The sequence below is a fragment of the Lepisosteus platostomus genome, chromosome 13, assembly GCF_059453375.1.
Source record: "Lepisosteus platostomus isolate fLepPlt1 chromosome 13, fLepPlt1.hap1, whole genome shotgun sequence".
Lineage (NCBI taxonomy): Eukaryota > Metazoa > Chordata > Actinopteri > Semionotiformes > Lepisosteidae > Lepisosteus > Lepisosteus platostomus.
In genome coordinates this window covers 27,804,328-27,829,930 of record NC_142623.1, presented here as the reverse complement: position 1 = coordinate 27,829,930, position 25,603 = coordinate 27,804,328, and the positions used below count along the sequence as shown (strand labels likewise).

The 25,603-nt window shown below is 37.3% G+C and overlaps 2 protein-coding genes across 7 annotated transcripts; one reads left to right on the top strand and one right to left on the bottom strand.

Moving 5' to 3' along the window:
- The first annotated feature begins 719 nt into the window (after positions 1 to 719).
- Positions 720 to 12,460, top strand: LOC148650294 (organic cation/carnitine transporter 2-like). 4 transcript variants are annotated; one of them, XM_088603947.1, is made up of 10 exons: positions 722 to 1,657; positions 4,049 to 4,152; positions 4,263 to 4,417; positions 4,928 to 5,099; positions 5,201 to 5,327; positions 8,219 to 8,319; positions 9,630 to 9,844; positions 9,929 to 10,111; positions 11,128 to 11,263; positions 11,526 to 12,460. In XM_088603947.1, the coding sequence occupies exons 1-10, from the start codon at positions 1,208 to 1,210 to the stop codon at positions 11,608 to 11,610; spliced, it is 1,728 nt and encodes a 575-aa protein (XP_088460073.1). In that variant the 5' UTR covers positions 722 to 1,207; the 3' UTR covers positions 11,611 to 12,460. The 4 variants fall into 4 exon arrangements, with proteins under 4 accessions (XP_088460074.1, XP_088460071.1, XP_088460073.1 ...); XM_088603948.1 differs by lacking the exon at positions 4,049 to 4,152 and having other exon boundaries at positions 720 to 1,657; positions 4,263 to 4,347; XM_088603945.1 differs by having other exon boundaries at positions 720 to 1,657; positions 9,630 to 10,111.
- Positions 12,461 to 12,562: 102 nt separating this feature from the next.
- LOC148650293 (organic cation/carnitine transporter 2-like) lies at positions 12,563 to 24,300 on the bottom strand. 3 transcript variants are annotated; one of them, XM_088603952.1, is made up of 10 exons: positions 23,750 to 24,295; positions 21,269 to 21,372; positions 19,990 to 20,144; positions 19,384 to 19,555; positions 18,851 to 18,977; positions 16,711 to 16,811; positions 16,009 to 16,223; positions 15,429 to 15,611; positions 14,500 to 14,635; positions 12,563 to 14,198 (listed from the first exon to the last, which is right to left on the bottom strand). In XM_088603952.1, the coding sequence occupies exons 1-10, from the start codon at positions 24,140 to 24,142 to the stop codon at positions 14,108 to 14,110; spliced, it is 1,677 nt and encodes a 558-aa protein (XP_088460078.1). In that variant the 5' UTR covers positions 24,143 to 24,295; the 3' UTR covers positions 12,563 to 14,107. The 3 variants fall into 3 exon arrangements, 2 of the variants coding, with proteins under 2 accessions (XP_088460078.1, XP_088460077.1); XR_015926072.1 differs by lacking the exon at positions 12,563 to 14,198 and having other exon boundaries at positions 14,498 to 14,635; positions 14,768 to 15,611; positions 23,750 to 24,300; XM_088603951.1 differs by lacking the exons at positions 12,563 to 14,198; positions 14,500 to 14,635 and having other exon boundaries at positions 14,695 to 15,611; positions 23,750 to 24,300.
- Between the last annotated feature and the right edge of the window lie 1,303 nt (positions 24,301 to 25,603).

Genomic DNA, 25,603 nt, shown 5'->3' with positions numbered 1-25,603 from the left:
GATAGAAGAAAAGGTTTTGATAAAAGAACTATTAAAAGTTGATAGAATTCTGTTTTTTGGACTCCAAAGGAAGTCTTTTTTTAAAAAAACGTGCAAGCACTGCTGGATTTCTTCACAATGACATCAGTGTTCTCAGTGGATTTAAGTTTGTCATCAAAAACAGTGCCCAGATATTTGTAACTGTGAACCATACTGTGCCAACAGACTCATGGGATTGACTCACAGAACATGGATTTTGTGGGAATTATATTGCTTTTTTAAATCAACAATAATTTCTTTTGTTTTTCACACATTCATCTCAAGATAAAAAGTACTGTATGACCGCAGTTGATCTAGAATGGATCTGTCCAGGCTCTGACTACTACACCATAGTAGTCACTCATTAACAAACTTGACATACTGAAATAATTTTGACAGTTGGTCCGACAGTCACTATATACGATGAAAAGGAGGGGCTGAGGGAAATCAGCAAAGAAAAGTCCAGGTAAAGAAGGTTTCTGCTCTAAATGTTTATAAAGGAGATCTTCCAGGATGAAAGGCATCCAGTTTCCCAGCAAACTGGAGGGAGTTAAGATCTGACTCCACAATTATTATTATTATTAAGAGTCATAACCACTTATTAATGCACTGTATACACTAATATAACTATATTTCAATCTCAATTTTAAACTTAAGTGTTTTAAAAATCCTACACATGTAGTTTTGTCTTTAACCACAAAACATGCCTCAGAATATACAGCAGAACACAAAACATACAACATTAGGGAAAAAGTTGCTATTAAACGTACAAAATAATAAGTAAACTTGTGTTCAAGATTCTGGCATGTTTAGCTCTGGGGAAAGTCCAGGACATACACAACTTGACAACATGCTGATACCATTTCAAAGCCCATAACTCACATACACATTTTAAAATACAGATCTAACTGGAAGAAGCAGGTCACAAGGATTGTTTTCACAAGACATTTTCACATTTCACAAGAAACAAACAGAAGAACCAGTAAGGATGTCCTTTGCCCTAACTGAAATCAGTAATACAGTACTGTATGTCAATGATTAATGACGAGAACATATGATGTAGTTCTCTTACTGTGCTCTAGTAAAACATTTCATAGACAGCAATAACTGGACTCTAAATACATGACAGTGAGATGTCCAATCTGGATAAAGCATTCTGTCAGCTGCTTTATGTAGGTGGCCTTACCCCATGATTTTATTAATAGAAACTTACAGTATCTCCCAGCTGTTGATGTTAGCTGTCATAATGAGAGATTATGATCAAATAACAGTTTTCCTGGGAGATTGGGGACGATTTCAGCAAATAATATTCTTTCTTCTTTGTGCAAGCACGATTCCAAATGGGTTTAGCGCATTTTCCATCGTGTTCTTGGGTGACACTCCAGCTCATAAATGCTTTATACCTGCGAGTGTGAATGTCAGTGCTGTATGGAGAAATTTTTCTATCCCCCTTGAAGAAGTCAATGGACAGAAACAACCCAGCAAGTGCAGAAGATACAGGCTGGATGTGATCAGAAATTTCTCTAATTTGAATTACATCCCAGGTGTGGATGTAAATGTTAGTGAGATAGAACAGGAGAGCTGTCTCAATGGGTGGGAATACAGTAAAGAGATGTACAAGTCCACTGTTGTAACAGAGGTAAGTGTACCAAAGTGCAAAGTGCTACATTTTCCGTGAAGTGATCATGTGTTTCCACATTTGCGTTTTGTTTTTTGAAATGTATTTAATATAGGATTTTAAGTTTAAGGATTTTAAACTGCCAGCAAGGAGAGTCAAGTTGTTAGTTCATGTATGAGCCCTGGAGACACATTAGAACATGTCACTCACAGAGCCTGATGTGAAAATGGAGCTGGTACCTTATACCCAAGGTCAATTAAACCAGTCCAGGGGGGCTGATGGAGCATGAGATACTAGCAAGAAGAAGTCATTTGGCATATTTTTTTTGTCAGCTAATTAACTTCCTAATATCATCCAGCCACAAATGAGAGGAGGTCTGTCAAGCTCATTGGTTTTAGTTATATAACCAGAAATGGTCATGCTGGGAACATTCTCCAGAAACAGACAATTCAGAGCAAAATTGCATTTCTTTGTGTGCTGAGAGAAATCTGAAGTGTCTGGCAAAAAGCTGTACAAATTTAGGAAGAGCAGACAAACTTCACACAGAAAAGTGCTGAAAGCTTGAATGTACAGTGCCTATAGAAAGTCCCCCTTGGACTTTTTCACATTTTATTGAAATACAGCATGGAACCATATATATATTTAACTGAGAATGTTTGCCACTCATCAACACAAAGTACTCTATAATGTCAAAGTAAAAAAAAACTAAATTAATTAAAATAGAAAACAGAAAATAATTGAATGCATAAGTATTCACCCCCTTGCTTTGACATACCAGATTACCTCTGAAGTAACCACTTCTTCTCCAAGTCACAGAATTACTTGACTGGAGTCCACCTGTGTACAGTTGAGGCGTTTCACATGATTTCAGAATAAATAAACCTGTGTCTGGGAGCTTCTCCACTTAGTGCATTTCCAAGGAAACACTACTGTCACACCATCCGCAGCCAGAGGGCACTCCCACTCTGTCCTGTCCCTAGTTTCCTGTGCTTTGGTCTCCTTCCGGTGTCTCTCTCTCTCTGGGGCTATATATTTCCATGTCTCTTATTCTCCTTCGCTCAGCATTGAAGTTCGGATGTCCTGAAACCCGCCTAGCACCAGGTCCCCTCATGTCCGCTACCTGAGGACATAGGTTTCTATATGGCGTTTCCTGAACAGCTGAGCCCGGGCTAACCCCCGTCTCACTGCTACGCATACGGTCTTTTTTGCTTTCCTGCCATTCCATGGTTTGTCCCTTCCGACATCTGTGACAACTACACCATGAAGACCAAAGAACAATTCAAGCAGATCCAAGACAAGGTTCTTGAAAAATACCAGTAAGGGGCAAGGATATAAGAACATTTCCAAAGCATTGAATATACCTCGAAGCACAGTGAAGTCCATTATTAAAAAGATAAGAAAATATGGAACAACTGTAAATCTGTCCAGTACTGGCTGTCCTCCAAAACTGAGTGTCCAGGCAAGAAGAGTAAGGGAAGCCACCAAGAGGCCTATACCAACTGTAAAGGAGGTACAGTCCTCTATGATAGATGGGAGAAACTGTGAATGAGACAACAATAGCACACACACTTCATAAATCTGTCTTGTATGGAAGGGTGGCAAGAAGAAATTGAACTTTATGTTTTGCGCCAACCTAACACAGCACATCACACTGAGAACACCATCCCTACAGTGAAGCATGGTGGTGGTGGCAGCATCATGCTTTTGCGGATGCTTCTCTGCAGCAGGGACTGGATAACTCATAAGGATAGAAGGAAAAATGGATGGAGCTAAGTACAGAAACATCCTGGAGGAAAATGTACTGCAATCCACAAGAGCACTGGGACTTGGAAGATGATTCATCTTCCAACAGGACAATGACCCGAAACGTACAGCAAAAGCCACACTGGAGTGGCTTAAAACCAAAAAGGGTAATGTCCTGGAGCGGCGCAGTCAAAGCCCAAACCTCAATCCAATTGAGCATCTGTGGAATTACTAAAAAATTGCTTTTCACAAACGGTCCTCATTCAACTCGATGGAGCTTGAACAATTTTGCCAAGAAGAATGGGCACAAATTCCAATGTCAAGATGTGCAACTCTGATAGAGACCTACCCAAAGAGACTCACAGCTGTAATTGCTGCTAAAGGTGGTCCTACCAAATATTAACTTTTTTATTTTTAATTAATTTAGGAAAATGTCTGGATTTTTTTTTTTACTCTGACATTATAGAATACTTTGTGTTGAAGAGTGGCAAGCATTCTCAGTTAAATACATCATGGTTCCATGCTGTAACACAATAAAATGTGAAAAAGTCCAAGGGGGGTTTAGACTTTCTATAGGCACTGTATATATTTATATACTGTGTTATATGAATAAAACTTTATTAAAAAAAACAACAAAAAACAACAATAATATTTAACTTTTTCTGTTAGTATGATCTTGTCTGCAACAACGAATGGAAAGAGCCTCTCACCTCTTCTATTTACTTCCTGGGAGTGTTGTGTGGGTCCTTTGTTTCCGGACAGCTCTCTGACAGGTAGTAACACTCTAAAGATCACAGTATTTTACTGTGACCTAAGAACAAGGAACAGAAGCTAAGACTCTGTGTACCATCCCTAATTTTGATTTTGTTTCAACGCTGAGCAGGTTTGGCAGAAAGCCAGTGCTGTTCGCAACAATGGCAATACAGACTGTCTTCACTTTCATCCAAGTCTTTGCTCCATCCTGGGAGGTATTCTGCATATTATTCTTCATCGTGGGACTGGGCCAGATTTCCAACTATGTGGCAGCATTTGTACTGGGTAGACTAATACTTTCCTGGCTTTGTGGTTGAAATATGTCTGTTGTTGTTAAGAGCAAAATATAATTTCCATTAATGATAGCTTTGTACTGAACCAAAAGATTGCACAAAGGAAGAATCTGAAAACAAATACACAAGCATTAACTAACAAAAAACCCACAGAGATGATTCAAATTCTTTTTCTCTTGCAGTGAGAAGATGCATAGTTTCACCTTTAATGTAGCTGTCAAGAGTGATGTACTGTAGACATGTCCTGACTGGCATTTGGCTTGGTTCTATTCATTTGGAGCTCTGCAGAACAAAACAGATATACTGTATACTGTAAGGAGTAGAAGACATCCTAAAGGGATCCCAAGTATAACAGTAAAACATTTATAAAATAATCAACTGTTAATAGTAATATCATATAATATTACAAATATAAAAATATAATTTGACAGGAAGAAATAAATGCACAATACAATCTACATTTTAAAAATATTTTTAACAAATATTTTCCAATTTTCTGCAGGTACAGAAATATTGACCAGGTCTTTGCGTGTTCTGTATTCGTCCCTGGGAGTGTGCATGTTCTTTGCACTTGGGTACATGATGCTCCCTTTGATGGCCTTCTTTATACGAGACTGGAGGATGCTCCTGATTGCCTTGTCAATGCCTGGGCTCATCTATATCCCCTTGTGGTGGTAGGTCTCCTGTTTCGTGGCTGGTTGAAAATGGAAAAGGGTTTGGTTACGGGCTTGCACCCTTGTGCTAAGAGATTCTCTAACAGCCGTCTATGATGCAGGTTGATTCCCGAGTCACCAAGGTGGCTGCTGTCTCAGGGCAGAGTGGCAGAGGCTGAGGCCATACTGAGAGAGGCAGCAAGGAGGAATGGGATCACTCCGCCTGAAGTCATATTCCATCCATCAGAGGTAAACCTTGACCCCTTTTCTTAAAATGGAAAATGAGGTTAAGTAGTTTTTCTGATAATTTTTAAGAGGAAGTACTGAACAAAGTACTGCAGAAGCGGTGGTAAGAGGTAAGAGGATCATCAGGCCAGGTTTTATGAGAAAGCAAATAAGGACATAGAAAATTGAATTCTATGGGGACTCTGTTAAAACAGGTTGTAGAGCTTGGTCTGTGGGTCTGGTCTGAACTTAGATCTCTACATTTTAAAGCCTACAGACATCTGTGGTAAGGCATTTTTTTTGCTGACTAGAAAGGGTATGTGACATTCTCTAACAGCTCGATTTCAGAATATATATTCAGTCTTATTGTAAATCAGTGTAAGTCCCTTTAAAACTTATATGAACACACAGAAATGGCCAACGCTTTAAAGTTATTTGAGAGAATAAAGGTGTGTTTTTGTTCAATTCTCCTGTAGGCCTTTCTTTAACTTCAAATGCCAAAACTATGCTGTGACTTCTTGCATTCCTACAGGGTAAAATCTACAGAGGAGTAAGGAATAAAATTTTGACACAAGCTGTATAGTGTTACTACATGTCACATTTCCTGATATTGGCAGCATCTAGTTTCAATGTCTCAATCTCAATCTTAAATCTCAATCTTGCCAGCAGCCATATCACCCTGCAATTCACAACTTGCAACCCACTGAAGCTAAACACATGTGTGCCTAGTCAGTACCTGGATGGGAGACCTCCTAGGAAAAACTAAGGTTGCTGCTGCAAGAGGCGCTAGTGTGGCCAGTAGGGGGCACACACCCTTCGATCTGTATGGGTCCTAATGCCCCAGTATAGTGATGGGAAGACTATACTGTAAAAATGCGCTGTCCTTTGGATGAGACGTAAAACTGAGGTCCCTGGGCGTTTCTTGAAAAGAGTAGGGATGTAACCCTGGCATCCTGCCAAATGTCCCATCGGCCTTTACCAATCATGGCCTCCTAATAATCCCCATCTATGAATTGTCTTCATTATGCTGTTCTCCTCCCTACTAATAGCTGATGTGTGGTGAGTGTTCTGGCACACTATGGCTGCCGTTGCATCATCCAATTGGTGGTGGTGGTAGAGGGGAGTCCCCATTACCTGTAAAAAGCACTTTGAATGGAGTGTAAGCAATTATTAGTATAATTATTATTATTATTAAATCCGTGGACTGCCACTGATCCCTGGAGCAATGCTGACCAGTCCCTGCTATAGCCTTACAGATTAAGTTGTATTCTTGCTATAGTATGGACAGTTTATCCCACTATCTTGACCACATTAGACTCAATGTGTAAATTTGCTGTTAACTGTACACTTTTCACTACCATAAACAACACATTTTAATTACACATGCAAGTGATCTTTAATATCTGCTAAATACAACTATTAAGTTTGTTTTCATAGCAATTAAATTATTCTCAAACATGCCAACAAATTAATGACATATGTGACAGTGTACAGTAGGTCTTTGGATTGATTTTTCACCAGCAAAAGGGTCAAGACCTCAAGAGGAGGTAGAGAGCCAGTGTGTAGTTGTCTGAAAACTTGGGTTCTTCTCTAAGATGACAGAAAAAATATAGAAAAATTCCCTAAGGGTTTTGTAGATGAGAAGAGAGCACCTTAGCTGGAGAGCCAATGGCTTGGTTCTAAGTTGATCGAACAGGACTTGTGTGAGAATGTAATATAGATTTAGAAGCTCAGGTGGTGCTGATAAAACACTCTCAAGCCACAATCAGGCAGAGAGGAACAACTAGCCATAACTGAACCAGCCATATCACCCTGCAGCTCACACCTCACACCTGACAACTTACTGAAGCTAAGCAGGTGTGAGCCTGGTCAGTACCTGGACGGGAGACTTCTTAGGAGAAGAGGAAGAGGTGTTAGTGAGTCCAGTAGGGGGCACTCACCCTGTGATCTGTGTGGGTCCCAGTGCCCCAGCATAGTAATGGGGACACTGTACTGTAAAATACTGTAGGTGCCGTCCTTTGGATGAGAGGTAGAACCGAGGTCCTGACTCTCTGTGTTCATTAAAAATCCCAGGGTGTTTTTTGAAAAGAGTAGGGGTGTTATCCTGGTGTCCTGGCCAAATTTCCCATTGGCCTTTACCAATCATGGCCTTCTTATAATCCCCATCTGTAAAATCTAACCTCATCACTCTGTTCTCCTCCCCGATGATAGCTGGTGTGCGCTATGGCTGCCATTGCATCACCCAGGTGGATGCTGCACATTGGTGGTGGTGGAGGGGTGTCCCCATTAGCTGTAAAGCACTTTGAGTAGAGAGTCCAGAAAAGCGATATATAAGTGAAAACAATTATTATAAATAATAATAATTAGAGAGCTGCCTTGGTGGTGTTAGGGGCCCTCTAGTGGTGAGCAGGGGAAGATTCCTGCCACTGTGATGCGCATAGCACATACTGTACTGTACATCAGCACTGACCACGTACTTCAGACGCATATAGCACAGCCGGTGAATTTAATCAAATTTAACCATCAAAGTCAAATATGTATGGATGTATCAAAAAGGCATTATGTTTCACAGTTTAGATAAACCCAAAATAACAGAAAAATTTATTTTGTCTCTGTGAAAGCATCAAGGATCATTTTCTAAGTGACCGGGATTATTTTCACATTCCAGTTAACAAAAATGGTTTGATATTTTAAGAAAAGTTTGAAAGTCATTTTCCAAGCAAACAGAGGATAACCTGTGCTGAAATTAATTTCAGCTTTGGGTTACTTCATATGTTTATTTTCCTCCTTTTGGAGTTTCCTGTGACAAGCACTAGGTTCTTGTAAATGTATTAAATTACACCTCTGACATTTATTTTATTGCAAAAAAAGGCCTTTATGAATATGTGAATTATACTAATATTCTTTTTTTATAGGGTGAAGAGACTCAATCTAAAAAAGAGGATGCCAATAGCTTCCTTGATCTTCTAAGGACCAGAAACATTCGCCACACCACACTCATATTGTTTCTTGTGTGGTGAGCAACGAGATGTTTCTCTGTCTTTTTCCTCTTTTCTGGTCAATACCACTCAACTCCTCCCTCCCCTAAAATAAATAAAATCAACCTCGATTTTCCCAGGATGATTTCTTTTCATTACTTCTAGAAAACCACAATTCCTGACTTTGAAGCTTTCAATATACCCTTTCCATGTTGGACTGTTTTCAGTGTGAGTGCAAGTTTGGACAGTGGTAAGGGACTGAAGAGAGAAAGTCCAACCGTTATTGCACTGTAAAAAAAATGAATTATAACCTTTTCCAAGAATCATAATCAGCAAGAGGGGGTGCTTCATAGTATGGAGAATCAGAACAAGAAGTACAAGCAGTGTTATCAGTTCCTTAAGTGATTACAGTCTACGAGCTTTGGTCATATTGAGTGATTACAGCTAGGCTGCCTTCACTGGCATGTTGAATCTCTTTGGACTAGAAAACAGCCTTTAAGACACATCATTTGTAACTTTTACAGATCAGCACTGTTGATTTAAGATTATTTATTTATGGATGATATTTAAATATCAAAATGCACATCATAATTTTGCTGCCATTAGTTCAATTATAATGCTAAACCTGGCTACAGGTCCTTCTGACATTTTCTGGTTGTTGGCATTTATCTTGTTAGTCAGCAATGAAATCTAATTGTTTCCAAAATCCATTTCACACTTTTATTTTCTCCTTTTTAATCCAAATCCAAGATTACAACTGAGAGAAAGCATTAAAGAATGTAGCAGATTTACTGTTAGTAGCTGCCCTTAAAAATTATTGAAAATATGTCTGCAAAAGCCTTTCAGAGCAATTTGAATTGGGAATCTGAAAGTGAATTAATGAACTGAGAAACAGCAGTCTGCTGTTTAACTTTTTGTGGGGGGGGGGGGGGGTTCTGTGAGTGCAAGAGACCGCAAGGTTATGATTTATGGAGACAGAAATATGAAAGACAATCAGAATCCTTCGGTATACATGTGATATTAGCAGATATGATACCTGCTATTGCCAGGGACATTTACATGTCCCATTTGCTTCAAAATGGATAAAGTAAACTTGTACTCAAATAAGATATCCATGCTATATTTATGTACAGGTAGCTGATCAGGGATAGAACTGTTTTTAATTTTATTTTAATAAAATAATATGGACCCTGTTAAAGAGATGTACTGTATAGTTTTTGAAAAAAAGACACTGTAAATAAAATATGAAGGAGGAAAAAGAAAGTTTTCCAAAAATGTTAGGGATTAAGCCCCTTTTTGTCTGTTTTAGTATGCAGTATCTTGTTGCTAAGTAAGCTTTTTCTTTTAGGTGGACTTTAAGTATGGGATACTTTGGCTTGTCTTTGAACACGTCCCACTTACATGGAAATCCATATCTCAACTGCTTTATCTCTGCTGCTATTGAAATCCCTGCTTACACAATCACCTGGATATTCCTTCGATATTTGCCCAGGAGGCTATGCACCTCAGCTAGTATGATTCTCGGTGGGGGAGTGCTTTTCTTCATTCAGCTTGTACCACAAAGTAAGAAATGCATGTTGTCAACTTGCACAACTAGCCTGGTGTTGACTGTCATTTATCTAAATATATTCTTCAATATTTTTCCAGGTTTACCCATCTTGGCTGTTACTTTGGAGATGGTAGGAAAGTTTGGCATGTCTATTGGAACAGCCCTAGTGTTTGCTTACACCGGGGAGCTCTATCCTACAGTATTAAGAAACACTGCTGTGGGATCCTGTACAATGGTCTCCAGAATAGGCAGCTCTATTGCTCCTTACTTTATCCATTTGGGTAAGATGGCAATGATACAGTACACTTCCTTTTAATGGAACATAAAGGGTTCAAACACACTTATCTCAATAATATCAAATATCTCTTCCAGCTTGTCAAGTGATTTAAAATGATTGTACCAGCACCTTGCATTTTGCGGAGCATGTTTTTACTGTTTACAAAGACGGACATGTCTGTTATTTCAGAGGAATGGAATTGAACATTCCAGACCCCATCAAAGAATAAGACCTTGTCATATTTGGCACAGACGCACCCTGTCTAGTTATTGGGTTCTTCAAAAATATGTACATTTCCATTAAAGGACAAAAGCTACTGTAATCTCTAGTGTTTGCTTGAATGGACAGTTAAAAAAAAGGTCACATTCTGCATGTACATTCCATAAGTACTGTACATGTTTAAATTGATAAATAATTTACAATTGCCCTCCAGGATTGAAGGTTTTTTAATTGATCAAATAATATTAAATTTTTGTAAATGGGATCCTGCAATATACTGTATATATAGTATATAACATTTAATATTATATTATTAGGTGTATTTGAATATCTGTGCAGACAGAATACAAAAAGCATATAATATCTAAGCATCTCAGACATATATCAGATCTTGACAATACAAGTGTAACGACAAATGACAGTGATCAAATGTCAGCCCTTGAGTCATATAAATAAATTATTGATGCTGTCAGTGTAAAATCTTTCGAATGAAACTTTGGCAGGCTTCATTGCCATTTCGAATGTCTCATTTACCCTTTTCGGTATTACCTTGCGCCTCACTGCTTTATGAGACGCAGAGGTACATACCCCTACCGCGCCATTCATTGGGCATGCTTGTTTATTAACAGATTAGGGCTAATTACTCATCTGGTGAATTGAAAGGGAAAGTGAATTGGCATGCTAGCACTTCAGTGATCTATCTTGCAGGAAAATCAGATTCCTGACTGAACCATCACATGACTTGATTTCTTTTCAGATGAACGAAGGATTTTGAGAACATGCAATCTTCTCTTTTGCTAGGCACATTTTCTAAGTACCTACCATACATTATTTTGGGAAGTCTCACTGTTCTTGCAGCTGTCCTCACCTTCTTTCTACCTGAAAGCTTCGGAAAGCCACTGCCAGAGACCGTTGAGCAGATGCAGAAAAGAAAAGGGTGAGCAAATGGGAGATATGTGCTTTCAAATTACTCTTTCCCGAGCAGACTTCTCATCCCCCTTGCTTTTGTGTAAATTGTATGAATTTATGTGGGAAGCAGACTTCAGACTTGAGGTCTGCTGAATCTGTTGGCAATTAATACATTATTTTTTATTTTATTTTTTGCTCTGATTCTGGGGACCACATTGTATTGTTAATAAGATCTATAATGATCAATCCAATTGTTATGTTTTTAATGTGTATTGTACATTTCCTCACAGGTTAAAAACCAGAAATGCTTCAAATAAAAAGAAAGATTCAGCTGAAACAAGAGATCCTGAAGTCATTAAAGAGGAGCCATTTTGATAGAGTCAGTATTTTCTGGAAAGATCTTAGTCTTCACATACTGCTACTGTACATGGACCCTTTTCTATCTATATTTACAGTATGTTCTTATTGTAATGTTTATTACAATTAGTACAATGTCATAATACCGTATGTAATAAACATTACTGTTAAATATGATAAATTATAATAGACTGTATTACAGTATAATATGCAATATTCACAATATTAGGACATGTCAGGACATTTACAGTATATAAGGTAAGGCTATCAATTTGAATATAGCATTTTTATCACAATTTTGTTTAACTTCCAAAAACAAGGGAAGCTATAGTTTTAGTGCATGGCCTAAATGACTCGCATTTAAGCAAACAAAAAATAATGATACCTGTACTTAGAAATTTTAAATAAAAGGAATTCTTGGTATAAAGTGTGCAGTTTGCATTCTTCTCTAACATCATGCGCTTTTAGAAACTTGATATTTCCAATACTTACACCACAGTTAATAGATTCAGGCATTCTTCCACTTTTCTTGAGGGATCTTCTGAACAATGCTTATGATTTAAGAAATTATGTAATATATTTAATCATATTAAGCTTGTTTGTGTGAAGTTAAACAGTATGTTTGGAATCTGCAGAAATACAGTGCATTACATTTTGTTTAAATAGTGCAACATACGTATCAGCGCAATGGAGCTTGTACTGTATGTTCTCCTCATGTGCATGTAGGTTTCCTCCAGATTCTTCAGCTTCCTCCCACAGACCACAAGCCAGACTGGTACGTTAATTGGCTCCTGGAAAAACTGGCCCTGGTGTGAGTGTGTGTCTGTATCTGTATTTCTTGTGATGGACTGGCTTCCTGCCCAGGGTGTAACCTGCCTTGTGTCTGTTAGGATAGGCTCCTACTAGGACATGGATGGATGGATAGTTTACATGGTTTTACAGGCCATATACAGGGAATATAGGCACGCCATAATGTCTCAATTTTTTTAATAAAAAATTACATTTTTTCAACTATTTTTTTCAAAAACATAGCTACACAAAGTGGATTAAATTCCATACTATAACATGAAGCATTACATTTATTTTACTATATGATATGAAAACAGAGATCAGCTAAGAACACATCAACAAGATGTGCAAAATGTATGGAAAGAAGTTTATTCAGTAGGTGGATAGTTGTTCTTGTTTGTATATACTGTATGAAGATTTTCGCCAACTCAAACACTAATGACATTAAAAATTAAATATACACCATTTTGTTTGCTCTATATACTGTACTGTATGTGTGTAAGATGGAGATGTTGAAGATAAAACAAAGTATGAATGCTCTTGCTGCAACTAAAACCCATTATTATTAATGATTATTATATTTTTAGCATTGACTTTCTCGGAATTCCTGGTATACCATCAGAAGAAATTTATAAACACATTAACCATAAATACAATTTTATGAAACATTAAAATAATTCTATAAAATATTTCAGAGGTTAACAATTAGAGCTGTTATGAAGGAAAATTTACCGATCGACTGAGTGGAACATATGGCTTTTACAGTATGCGTCATGACGGCATTCTTCGGCTGGCGGTTGCCCTGGGAAAGCATCACATTCTCACAAGAGCTCACGGTTTTCCAGGGTTTTACTGCTCTGACCAGATCACCCTTTTGTGATCTATGTTAATGAGCTTATTCCTGCTTTTCCCGCTTTTCTATATTCCCGCAATTCCCGCTTTTCTATATAAAGCCGAGGCGCCGCTTTGACGGCACTTCATCATTTTTCACAGCAGCATTTCTCTTGCATTTGTGTTCTGACAAATCACCCCCTATTATGAAAATGTTTTCTTTACTGCTGATTAAAATAATTCATTTAAAAGTATTTAAAATTATGCAGAATATTTAAATTCGTACGCAGAATGAGGTAGGTGTTAACATTACTGTTTGGAACTGCCGACCTCAAAATGTTTCAGACACATTCAGTGGCGTACTTCCCAAATACTTAAAGCACTAAAACTTATCATAATGTAATCCTTTTTCTGAGGTAGACAAAGTCACGTTTGAGGCAATTTTTCTTTTTGATTGTGACACATTTAAGATACCGTATAAGCTCTAAAACCAACATGAAGTTAAATCAAATATTCCAGATCACTGATTTATGGTGATTCCAAATCACCATAAAATGGTTACTGGCAAAACTTGTACTGCTTTAGAGGTAAGGCTTCAATGAAGGGCTAAAATATTAATTTCTTTCCTTGTCAGATATTAGCTTAATTGTCATGAACTGCCTATTCAGTGCAGCACAAAGTATAATATCTTGGATTCAATAAAATATTAAACTGTTATTATGTGCCTGTCTCTCCATATTTCTGAGTAGAATACAACAAAACTTCTATACTATATGGTCAGTACAGTCAAGTGTATCAGAACATGTTTTCCCTGAATTGTGCTCATGGCACTGTGTATAATGTATAGACTTGGACTTGGTTTGTCCCAAGGATTCAAAGTTCCAAAAGGATCCCATCACAGTGTCTCAGTTTCGAAAACCGCAGAATTATTTGGTTCCACTTCAACTCTATCGTTAAGATTATAAGACGTTTTTGTCCTCTTACACCTAAAGAGGAAAAAAAAGGTAAAATAAGTTGTTCCCTGACATGATTTTAAACTTTCATTCAGAAAACAAAAAAGGTGCAAGGAGCCAATTTAAAAAAATTATAAGTCTTATGTAAAGAACATTATAATATCTGAATAACACCATGAGTGTTTTAATATTTCTAAAATACTAAATCTGAAAATAATAGATATTATGATGCCTTTCCACATATAACTTGAAAATGATAAAGCTGACAGCATTTTAGCAAACAATTTTTGAACAAATTCTCAACAGACCTTCACAGTCAAAAAAGAAATCTTACCATGTTATTTTCTGCATTTGTACAATGGTGTCAGGGAGAGGCATTCCAAAACTTTCAGGTAACAGAAGGGCCAGTACCCCTGAGAAAACTGTCAGACTTCCCATCAGAATGTAAGGCAAAAACTTGTCATGAGATCCTGTGAAACAGAACCAGATCCTGAAATCAACACACCTACAGGTACACTTCATAAGAAAATTATTATTATTTCTAAGATCACTTTATTGGTCATATACAATTTGTTGTATTTGGAATTTGTCTTTTCGCATACCCCAACTTGCTCTCCATGAGACACACAGACAGGGAGAGAATCTGGGGGTCAGAGCACAGGGTCAGCCATTTATATGGCACCCACGGTGTAGTTGGGGTTAAGGGCCTTGCTCAGGGGCCCAACAGAGTAGGATTCCTCTGCTGGCCGCAGGATATGAAACGGCAACCTTCCATCCACAGGCGCTGATCCTTAGCCAAAAAGCCACCGCACTGTCCCCATAATGGAAAACTGTCTGTATTTTAACATATGAAGCTTTGTGGGAAGACAAAATTCATTACAACTAAGCTTGATCATATTTATTTTGTACTTTGCTACTGAATTGATGGTTAAAATTAGCACTTACTGAATTAGAGAATTAACCACATGTTTTTCATCCTTATTTTTCAGTTCCTGGTACTGAAAATGGTCAAAATAATTGTTTGTCAAACTTAAAATGACCACCTTTTTAATTCACTGAAAAAAACACACTGATAAAGTAAGAAAGTGCTGTACAGCATGAATACAGTATTTAGTTCAGATTGGAGCAACGACTGTATTAGCTTTGCTGCAAATAAATATACAGTATACAGTACCAATATCAAGATAATTCCCCAGTGCGGGTTTTGTATCTTTTTTCTTGTGAAAGCTGTTAATAAGAAGGGTACACGGATTAAAGATTTACCCATGTAGGTGAAGTAGGGAGCAATGATGCTCCCTATTCTGGAAAACATGGAACAAGCTCCCACAGCCATGTTCCTCACCACTGTGGGGTACAGCTCGGCTGTGAACGCATAAACTATGGAAAATGCAGATGTCATTCCAAACTTCCCCAGCATCTCTAGAGCGATTGCTAAGGAAATTAAATCTGAGAAAATGAAAAAAAAAATTTAATTACTTTAATGCCACTAAAAAACATACAGAAGGTTTTTTAAAAGTACCTAATTGATATTTTTTAGCATTCATTATTTGCTGAAATGAACAAATCAAAGCCTTTCCTTGCTCTTGGAAAGCTGGAGATTTATAGAGCCCTGCAAAAACTGCTGGACAGCAGCTCTTGACGAACAGTGTTGGGCACCCCTGTCCTTTCTCAGGCTTTTATATGAAACTCTATTCAGAACAACTAATAAAATGTTAATTGGTTAGTTTGTGAACCAAAACTGGTTGGATTTTAAAAAAAATCCACAAACAAATTTTCCTATATTCCAAATATGTTTTGGGATATGTCTAGGAACAGTGCCAATATTTGTGGCTTAAAGTCTTACTTTGTGGTATAAGGTGAATGAAAAGAAGCACTCCTCCTCCTAAGGAAAGTGTGAAGAAAAGGCATAATCGCCTTGAACAGAACCGGAGGAGCAGCCAAGCAGCAGAATATGCTGGGACTTCAATGGCCGCAGAGAAAAAGCAGTTGAGATAGGGGTTTCCATGCAAGTTGGAAGTGTTCAGTGATAAGGCAAAGTATCCCATAGATAGTATCATCCTGAAAAGAAGAAGGCAGGGGTATTTTTAGGGTTGGAGTACACAGTTTGCAAACTTTAGTACAATGTCAGAAAAATCCTCACTTAGCTTTAACTTGATTAAAAACAATAAACACGTTTCTGACATATTGTAGTGAGCTGACTGCAGGAACAGATGTTGAATTCTCCCCATGTGTATCAGGTGTTTCTGAAGAGATAAAGGCCTAAAGAGTATCAATATTAATGTTATGTGAAAATTATAATAAGCACAGTACCTGCATCCTGCTTCCTACATTGCTGAACTCTTCCCTAATGACAGGACTGTGTAAACAGTCTGACATATGGCTCCCTTTTCCTGCACAAACAGTTGTCCTGAATGCTTTCAGATTTTGAGGAGGCATTAACTGCTTATCTGATCTAATATCATCATGGACACACCAATTATTCAAAAGTAGAAAATTATGATGGATTGTACATAAATGCATTATGCAGTATGATTCTGGTACTTACCACACAAGACACAACACAACAGTGACGCAGCAGATGTTACTGGTCCTCAGAAGATCAAAGACATTGTGAGGGCGAGCTTTTTCAGAAGTCGTTTCATTAGCCTACAGAACACATGTCGTAAAACAACTTAGACCTGTACTTTTGGTGTCCTACACATTGTTCTATATCTTTAATAAAATGTCAAATATGTTGAGCGAACATGTGGCTTTTTTGTACTGTATAATGCATCACAAAATTGTTTCCCCATCATTTCTAAACAACCTATTGTGCAAAAATCATTTGGACAGCTGTTTGTATAAAACAGATATAAAAAAATATTTAATTAAATACAATGCATATCCAAGATAAATCTTTTCAATATTTTTTCTTTAGCGATATTGCAGGGGTTCAAATGAGGTTACTGCACAATGTTTGTCTTTTGCCATGAATGACAAAAGAATTCATGACCCTACATGGTCTTAATGTTCAACTAAGAAGCACTTCAGAGTATTGGGAATATTCATGTGTGAGCCTCTTAGCATCTCTACTGGAGTTGAATGCCCCATTCATGCCTAACTATTTTATTATTATTACTACATTAATAAATCCATCCAGACATCCATTTACGGGTTTCATTCAGCTCAGGGTTACAGTGGCCCAGAGCCTATCCTGGCAAGCATCTTGGACAGTATCTCAGTCCATCATTGTGTAGCACACAAAGATACATACACAGATGCACTCACACCCACACCAAGGCCATTTCTCTCAGAAGCCAATTAACCTGCCAGTATGTTAAGACAGTGGGACTGTGGACAGAGGAAGGAAACTGGAAGACCCCGAGGAAACCCATGTGAACACATGGAGAACATTATAAGTCCCTCCACCCAGACAGCACCAGGTCTGGAATTGAACCCAGGGTTCCAGTGCAGAAAGACTAACCACTGTGTCACCTTTCTGCTCAACAATATAAATCTAAATATTTTGTATTCATATGGTTATATCTCCATATACTCTATGTCAAAACAAATGCCTTTCCATGGGAGATCTGATCATTTATTGAAATGTTCTGACAACAAGTTGAAAAGAAGAAAAAAAACATTTAAAAAAGTTTATGTAAGGAGTTGGGAGAAAACAAAATGAAACACCACACACACACACAAAATTATGCAGCCTTAACCCATCACCTTAAAAATTCAGACCAAAGCTTGAGAAATGCACTGATTTGCCAAACTAATTCTTCTCAAAAAAGTACTTCACCAACTCTCTCACATTAGACTCCAACTACTCCACGCCCTAAGTCAGGCTACAGCCTCACTTGTGTTCAGATTAGCAATGACACTATCAAACATTGCTATTTAAACCCGAAACAAGTAGTGTATAATGATGACAACGTAAGGAGAAACATTAATAACACTCTTGATCACTACTTGAACACTAATTGATACAGGGAACTGTTACAATATCGACTGTGTGTTTGTAACAGTAAAGTATTTGTGCTCATGTGAAATGTATGCCAGGGCTTGTGATGTTTGATGCTAATTGTATCCTTCCCTTTTCATCCACGTGCCTCACATGGTAGTGATGATTGTTTCAACAATGTGGGATTTAGGATTCAGACAAACTGTATGCAAACTTTACAAGTGTCTGTTTCATTTGTAATGTTCTGTGATAATCTCAGATATAAAATCTCCAGATATAAAGGAGTCTTTTCGATTTCCTCTTTTCTGTTCAATTTCTTTTAAGCATTTGAAGAGAAAAAATGTAAAGATACATCACAGCTGTTGTGTGAGGAATGGTCTTGACTGCTTATACTTGCATTGAACATGATTACATGTAACAGCACTGATATGCAAAGTCTAAGAATTGAATCTCTAACAAACCAGCTTTGGTACTGTTCACTTAACTGGCCCAGAATACACCTGCCACAGAAGAAATTACAACTCTTAGAATCAAATATTTTATAGGCCATGCTAGGTACTGTACTCTAATCACACGACAATTTCTTGTATACTACTCAGTGGTCAACAAGTGAAACACTATTTTCTGCAGATGTTTTTTTTGTCTCTTAATGGAATAAAAGGTGTGCTTCCTGAAATGGAAATTGGCCAAAGTTTTGAAGCAATAGTTTGTTCAGTGGAACAGAGATGAGGAAGGTCCCTACCTGAATAGGATGGAATATGGCATCTGGTGCAGTGATCCTGTTCATTCTGGCAGCCTTTCTCAGTATGGCTTCAGCTTCCTCCACTCTGCCCTGAGACAGCAGCCACCGTGGAGACTCAGGAATGAACCTGCATCACAGAAAGCTGTTAGAAATGATTAACGGTAAGGATAGAATATTACATAATGAGCACAAGAATTTGAAACCACAAAAGCTAGATAGACTATACAGTGATGGGTTGCTGCCATATCAACAGTTATATGTTAGCATTGGATTTTTTCAGCAATTTGAAGGAAAACAAATTAAAAATAATAAATTATAAAAATGAAAAGAATCATTAAGTGTAAAACAATGAAACATCTGTGACTGATGTGTGCAAATCATTGGGGAGATGAAGCATGCAAAGTAAAGGTATGAATGACCTTACATTTTAAGGAAATAGATTCCTGGTTAATAGAGCAATTAACATCTGTAATCAAATAAATACTGTTTGGATTTGCTCAAACATAAATGAAACCCATATATTATAGACCTACCACCACAGAGGAATGTAGAGCAGCCCAGGCAAAGTTAAGGCCAACAGCAGCATCCTCCAGCCTCTTATAAAAAATGCCAACAAAGGCAATGCCATGTATCCAAATGCAAAGAAAACGCACACTCCCAGAGTGGAATAAATAATACGAATGGATTTGCTTAATATCTCTGTTCCTGTTGACAGACAATACATTTTCTTTAAAACTTAAACATATTTGAACCAATTTGTATATAGCATGTCTAAATATGTTTGATCACATGATAATGACTGTGAAATTAGTATATTTTAATTCAGCACCAACCTACTTTGCTTATAGACAATTAAAAGCATAATTAAGATATTAATGATTTAAAGACCATTCTCTCACTAATTGTAGTTTTCAGATTTAAACTATAGTCCAGCACAAGTACGAGAATAGGTCAACAGTACCAAACACAGCTGTTTCTCAGATGCCACAGTTAGAAATACAAATTGCAATACTGCTCTGTTCCTTTAACACAAGATTGGTAGAGAAATTCAGAACTGTTGCAGTCAAAACAGAAGCAGGTGGAATGATTGCAGTAATTGAGCAGCGGGTTTCAAAATGGGAGGGAGATCAGCTGCATACCCAGTACAAATGCTGCCACATAGTTGGAGATGTGTCCCATCCCCACAATGAAAAACAACAAGCAGAACACCACCCATGATGGAGAGAAGACCAGGATAAAGCTGGAAAGAGTCTGAACTCCCATTGTAGCAAACAGAATTAGTTTCCTTCCAAACCTACAAAATAAGAAATAATAACTTAATACTCACAGTTAAAAAGATGATTCAGGGCCAACGATAAATGCAATTTCATTTGCCAAGTGAAACAAAATGCACAAGGTAAACAGTCATTGAAGTAGCAAACAATCATTCAAATCAATTGTACGCTTGTTCTGAAACATTAAATTGCACTATACAGTTCATGTGAAAGCACGAACAGTGCCAATAGTCATATCACCCTGCAACTCACAACTGGCAGCTGATTGAAGCTAAGCATGTAGGAGCCTGGTCAGTACCTGGATGGGAAACCTCCCAGAAAAAACATGTTTTCTGCTGGAAGAGGTGTTAGTGGGGCCAGTAGGGGATGCTCACCCTGTGGTCCGTGTGGGTCCTAATGCTCCAGTATAGTGACAGGGACACTATATTGTAAAAAGGCAATATGCTTCAGATGAGATGTAAAACCAAGGTCCTGACTGTCTGTGGTCATTAAAAATACCACATTGTTTTTTAAAAAGAGTAGGGGTACTACCCTGGTGTTCTGGCCAAATTTCCCACTGGCCTTTACCAATCATGGCCTCCTAATAATCCCCATCTATGAATTGGCCTCATCACTCCATTGTTCTCCCCACTGACAGCTGGTGTGTGGTGAGCGTACTGTGTACACTATGGCTGCCGTTGCATCATCCAGGTGGGGCTGCACATTGGTGTTGATGGAGGGGAGTCCCATTACCTGTTAAGCGCTTTGAGTGGAGTGTCCAGAAAAGTGGTATATACAGTAAGTGTAAGCAATTATTATTATTATTGAAGTACAGAACTGCACACAGACTTAGAAAATATATTGTAAAATGTACTGCTACTGTATGACATTAAACATATATTGCATTTTCAGATAAAACTTATAAATATAAAACAACATTACAAATTACATAATTGGTTACAAAGACAACCGTTTTTTGGATTTATAAGGACTATATTGTAGCATCTGCTAAAAAAAGAAGCTGAACCAAGTGCAGGGCTGGGTGAGATCAGAATTGCTGGCTGCCTTGGAGCTGCAGGACAGTACTGAATTTCAAACAACCGACAAATTAGAGATACCAAATGAACGTGACAGTTTACTGAACAGAACAGTGTTCAAGTATTACCTGTCAGACAGCTGCCCAGACACAAATGTTCCAGTTAGTACGCCAAAGAATAAGATGGAGGATGTCAGAGGGCCTTTCCATTCATTTTCACAGACAAGGTCCCACTGCAAAGACAATATTTAGTTACTGTATTATAAGGTACTTTACTTACTGGTATCTGGAAAAAACTGAAGGAGATGGTAATATCCATAACATTTCTCTTACATTTCCTGCATTTCCACAGTACTAATAATACCTTTATAAATTTTAAAAGACTATTTTTATCAATTTTAAGAGACTAATGTGTTGCCTAAAGAAAAACATACATGATTTCTAGAATTTTTTAACCATTTCAAATATAAAAAAAACATGAAAAACAACGGAGTAAGCAAGATTTTTTTTTGCACAGAGTTATTCGAAGAACGTACTCAACCATGCTGTCAAAGTTGATACCCTGGCTTCTTTCAAGAAACAGCCAAATGAGATCCTGGAATATTGTAGCTACTAGCAACCAAATGAACTTCAAGGACCTGTAATCTTTCTTATGCTCTTATAAAAAGCGCCTTTTCTATAAGTAGCTTAAGTTAAGAAATTAAAGAATATTAACAAAATTAAACACTAACTTGTTCTGTGTACCATTTTACATGGGTGGCATTATTTTCTGTATCACTATAAGTTTCATGGAAATGGTTGACAGAAATAAATTACTGATCCAGAATGGGGAATGTTAAAGGGCCATAGAGTAATTTGAAACCTTGCAAAAATATACACACAAAAAAAAACTAAAAAAGGCAACAGCATGTAGTTTTGTGAGCACAGTGCACAAATGATACAGAGGCTGCACAATGCAACCTGATGCAATGCAAGTCTTAGTAGCACTTTCTTAATCAGAGACACCTGATAACCATGCATTAGCTATGTATGAACGATACAGTCACACTTAACAGAATTAGGAAAAATTAAATTTAAAGACTGGGTAGTCCACCTTTTGTCAGAAATACCTTCATGAGTACAGCATGTATTAGTCATTTAAACATGTGTTTCCTACTATGATCTATTACCACAATGTATCTTATGCAGTGCAGTAATGATTTAATTACTGACATAAGAAATCTTTTTGTTTTTTTCTTAGATGGAAAAAGTCATGGTTGCCTAACATTAACCTTAGATACAACAGCTGCAGTGCCTTGCAAAAGTAACAAATCCTACATTTAAATTTAGTTATCTGTGAAAAGAATATTTTCAAACATGAAACAATGTCACATTAAAATGTTAATTTGGAGTTTCAGTGCTTTGAAATAAAAATACCACAGAGAACAGGGCCAAGGATAAATTTGTAGGATTTGTAATTCAGTATAAGGAGAGAATTGGTCAAGGGTCTGAATACTTTTGCAAAGCACTATACTGTATATACAGTTTCCTCCGACAAGACAGCTTGTTTATAGATGCTGTATAATATCTATTTCCAGAGACATATTCCATATTGTAGAGAAAGGCTATACACTCATTTACACACAGGCGAAAACAGCATGTGGATGTTTCAGTGACACATGCTGGTAAAAGAGTTTCACAATAAATGGAGGAGAGGCTGAGCAGAGTCTATCAAGTGTGGACACGTTTGTGCTCCATGGTGCTGTAAAGACGTAACTGGCTAACAGAGGGAAAGAGTTAAGTTTCAGTCAATATAGATGTATTTTCTTCCCTTTTCGTTTCTCTCTTTTACTGACTACATTTAGCAATTTGTCAATGACAGGATGGAAACGGCATTTTACCCTTTGCTACATTTAGTCTTTTTTGTTTTTATCTTCTCATTACAATATCGATACCCAAACAATGTTTTTTCCTATTTTCCAAACAAAGAATAATTAATCAATTTTTACTGTTGCGATTTTATATGAAGTCTTTTTTAAACATCACAGCATTGCATATTTAATAAAATGTTTAATATTTTATACATTTGTTTTACAAGAAATAAATCACTCGTTTAAGATTTATGATTGACTTATATTGGACATAAAGGGATAAAGTAATATTTATTCCAGAGCTAATTTATTCCGTGTGTGAATGAACACCACTCTTGTGCTACAGTATATTGTAGCAAAAACCGCCAGTAAACGAGATTAATTATTGTACGTCTCCTGCTGGTCTGCTTAAGAAGTAAACATAAGTATATTAAGAAGGTGACCTTGGCCGATCACATTAGTATAACAAATTGTATTTCTCTAATCAAATACTTATTTATAATGATGAAATATCATGGATAATGAGTAACAAACGTTTTAATGTATTCTTTCACAATACGTGAGCACCAGTGATGCTCGTTGCATGTAATAATAACCAAAAAGTGCGCAATACGGAACCAAATGCGTGTTGCATTTCTCCCATCATGCTTAGCTAAACACCTCCTAGTTTACTATTTTAGCATAAACATCCACAGTTGTATTAGTGTAACATTTAATTCAAAAGGGAAATCCAAAAGGCTATGAACTTAACTTCACCGACCTCGGTTACAATGGTGGATGTGTATGTATCTCGGTTATACTCCCAGCCATCCTTACAGCTCTCTTGTTGTATTTCCGTAACATGGACATCAACACCCGGTACCAACTTCTGGTCGGAAAATTTTTTTATGACGTCCAGTTTATACCTCCGGCATTTACTGTACTGTGTTTCCCCGTTGATCTCTTCCACGGGAATACTGACGTTTCTCCATTCAGCGCTAATGTTGGCACTTTGGGGTATCAGGCACGTATGAGTCGGGGTGTCCCCCACAAACACAATGGAGAGACCCGTAAAACCGTTGGGAATTATGCTGAGGCTCAAGAGAAAAAAAATTACACGTTGAAAAGGTCCCCATTCTCCGAGGAATGCTGTTATTTCATCATAGTCTCTCATATTGCCATCGGCAAAAACTCACTAAATAATTCTTAAGAAAGGACGAACCAAACTGCATCACACGTTTTACTTTTTAGTCCTTCCTTACAGCCCGTGCATCGTGCGATCGGAGTAGTGAACTGAACTGACACATCATAGCTTCCGAGTTATACAGTACATTCGCCTATAGGCAGTGCTGCAGATTTCGTATTTCATAGATACGACTTATCATTATCTTTTTAATAAGTGTTGTGTTATTTGACCTATCCGGTTCTATCGATCGGGATTTATTGATTGGGTTACAAAGTTGTTAGGGGGACTCCTGATTCAATGCCAGGGTTGGAGTTCATTGAGAATTATATTTACTGTGACGCAAGTTGGAAATAGCTTATACAGTACAGTGTTTATTTCATAAACGGTTTTAACGTTTGTTTCTGTGTGAGGTTTTGGAAAATAATGTTCGCGATGAATACACGTGTTAGCAAATGTCCTGTGTTATTGTTGTTTTATTTAAAATATTTATTAGTTATATATGCAAAAAAGCTTAGGAAACCTGTGAGGAATTGGAATATAAATTATTATTTTTATTTGATATCCTTTTCCAAAAAATGTTAAATAGTCCCAACTATTTTAGCTCTTGACTTTATTTGCTGCTTGCATACATTACTTACAGGTTAAACTGCTGACAGCATCCGGCTACTCAGTAAAAATGTGACGTTTGAGATAAAATAAAGAAACATTATCTGTCTTTATAATAATAATGAAGAGGTTGCTTTTTTTTAGCTTGCTAAAATGGTGGATTGTATATCAGGATTTTCTGATGTTGATTGGGATCTTTTTAATGTGAGTCCTTTCGAAATGTAAAATGTATTCTTAAGGATATTTAAGGACTTTAATACCACAGTACTTCCTCTTGGTGGAAAATTAACATAATTGACAAATGAGTTAAAATTCAGTCATACCCAGTTTTCAGAATTACTGCAATACGATTTAACAGAATGAGCTGTGAGAATTTTAAAGGATTGTAAAAGCAGTACATTTTATGTTATTTGTTTTTCTATGCATCTGTTATAGATTTCATCTGGTGTGTAAATGTTTAACCTGTGGCATGCATTTACACGAACAAGGCTGCAGAGTACGACATGCCTCAGTGATTAGGCAGATCTTTCAAAGGATGAGCCACTCCAGTAGTTTGTAAGCGATGATACTAGCCTATAGCTTCCACTACCACTTGCTGGTTGTACTGTACATATTTTGACAGAGCACTGACAATGGCTTCACCAGGCAATTTGGCCATTCTTCATCACCTTTTAAAAAAAAGATACTGGTCTGCAGGAAGTCCAGAGGATTCCCGACAGCTAATCATTGCCTCCTTCAGCTCATGCATGTCATTCTGCTTGTCATGTGGTCCATTAAAGTTTGCAATAGTTCCAGGTTCTACCTCTGAATTCACAGCATCAGCAGTGGCCCACAGAATTCACG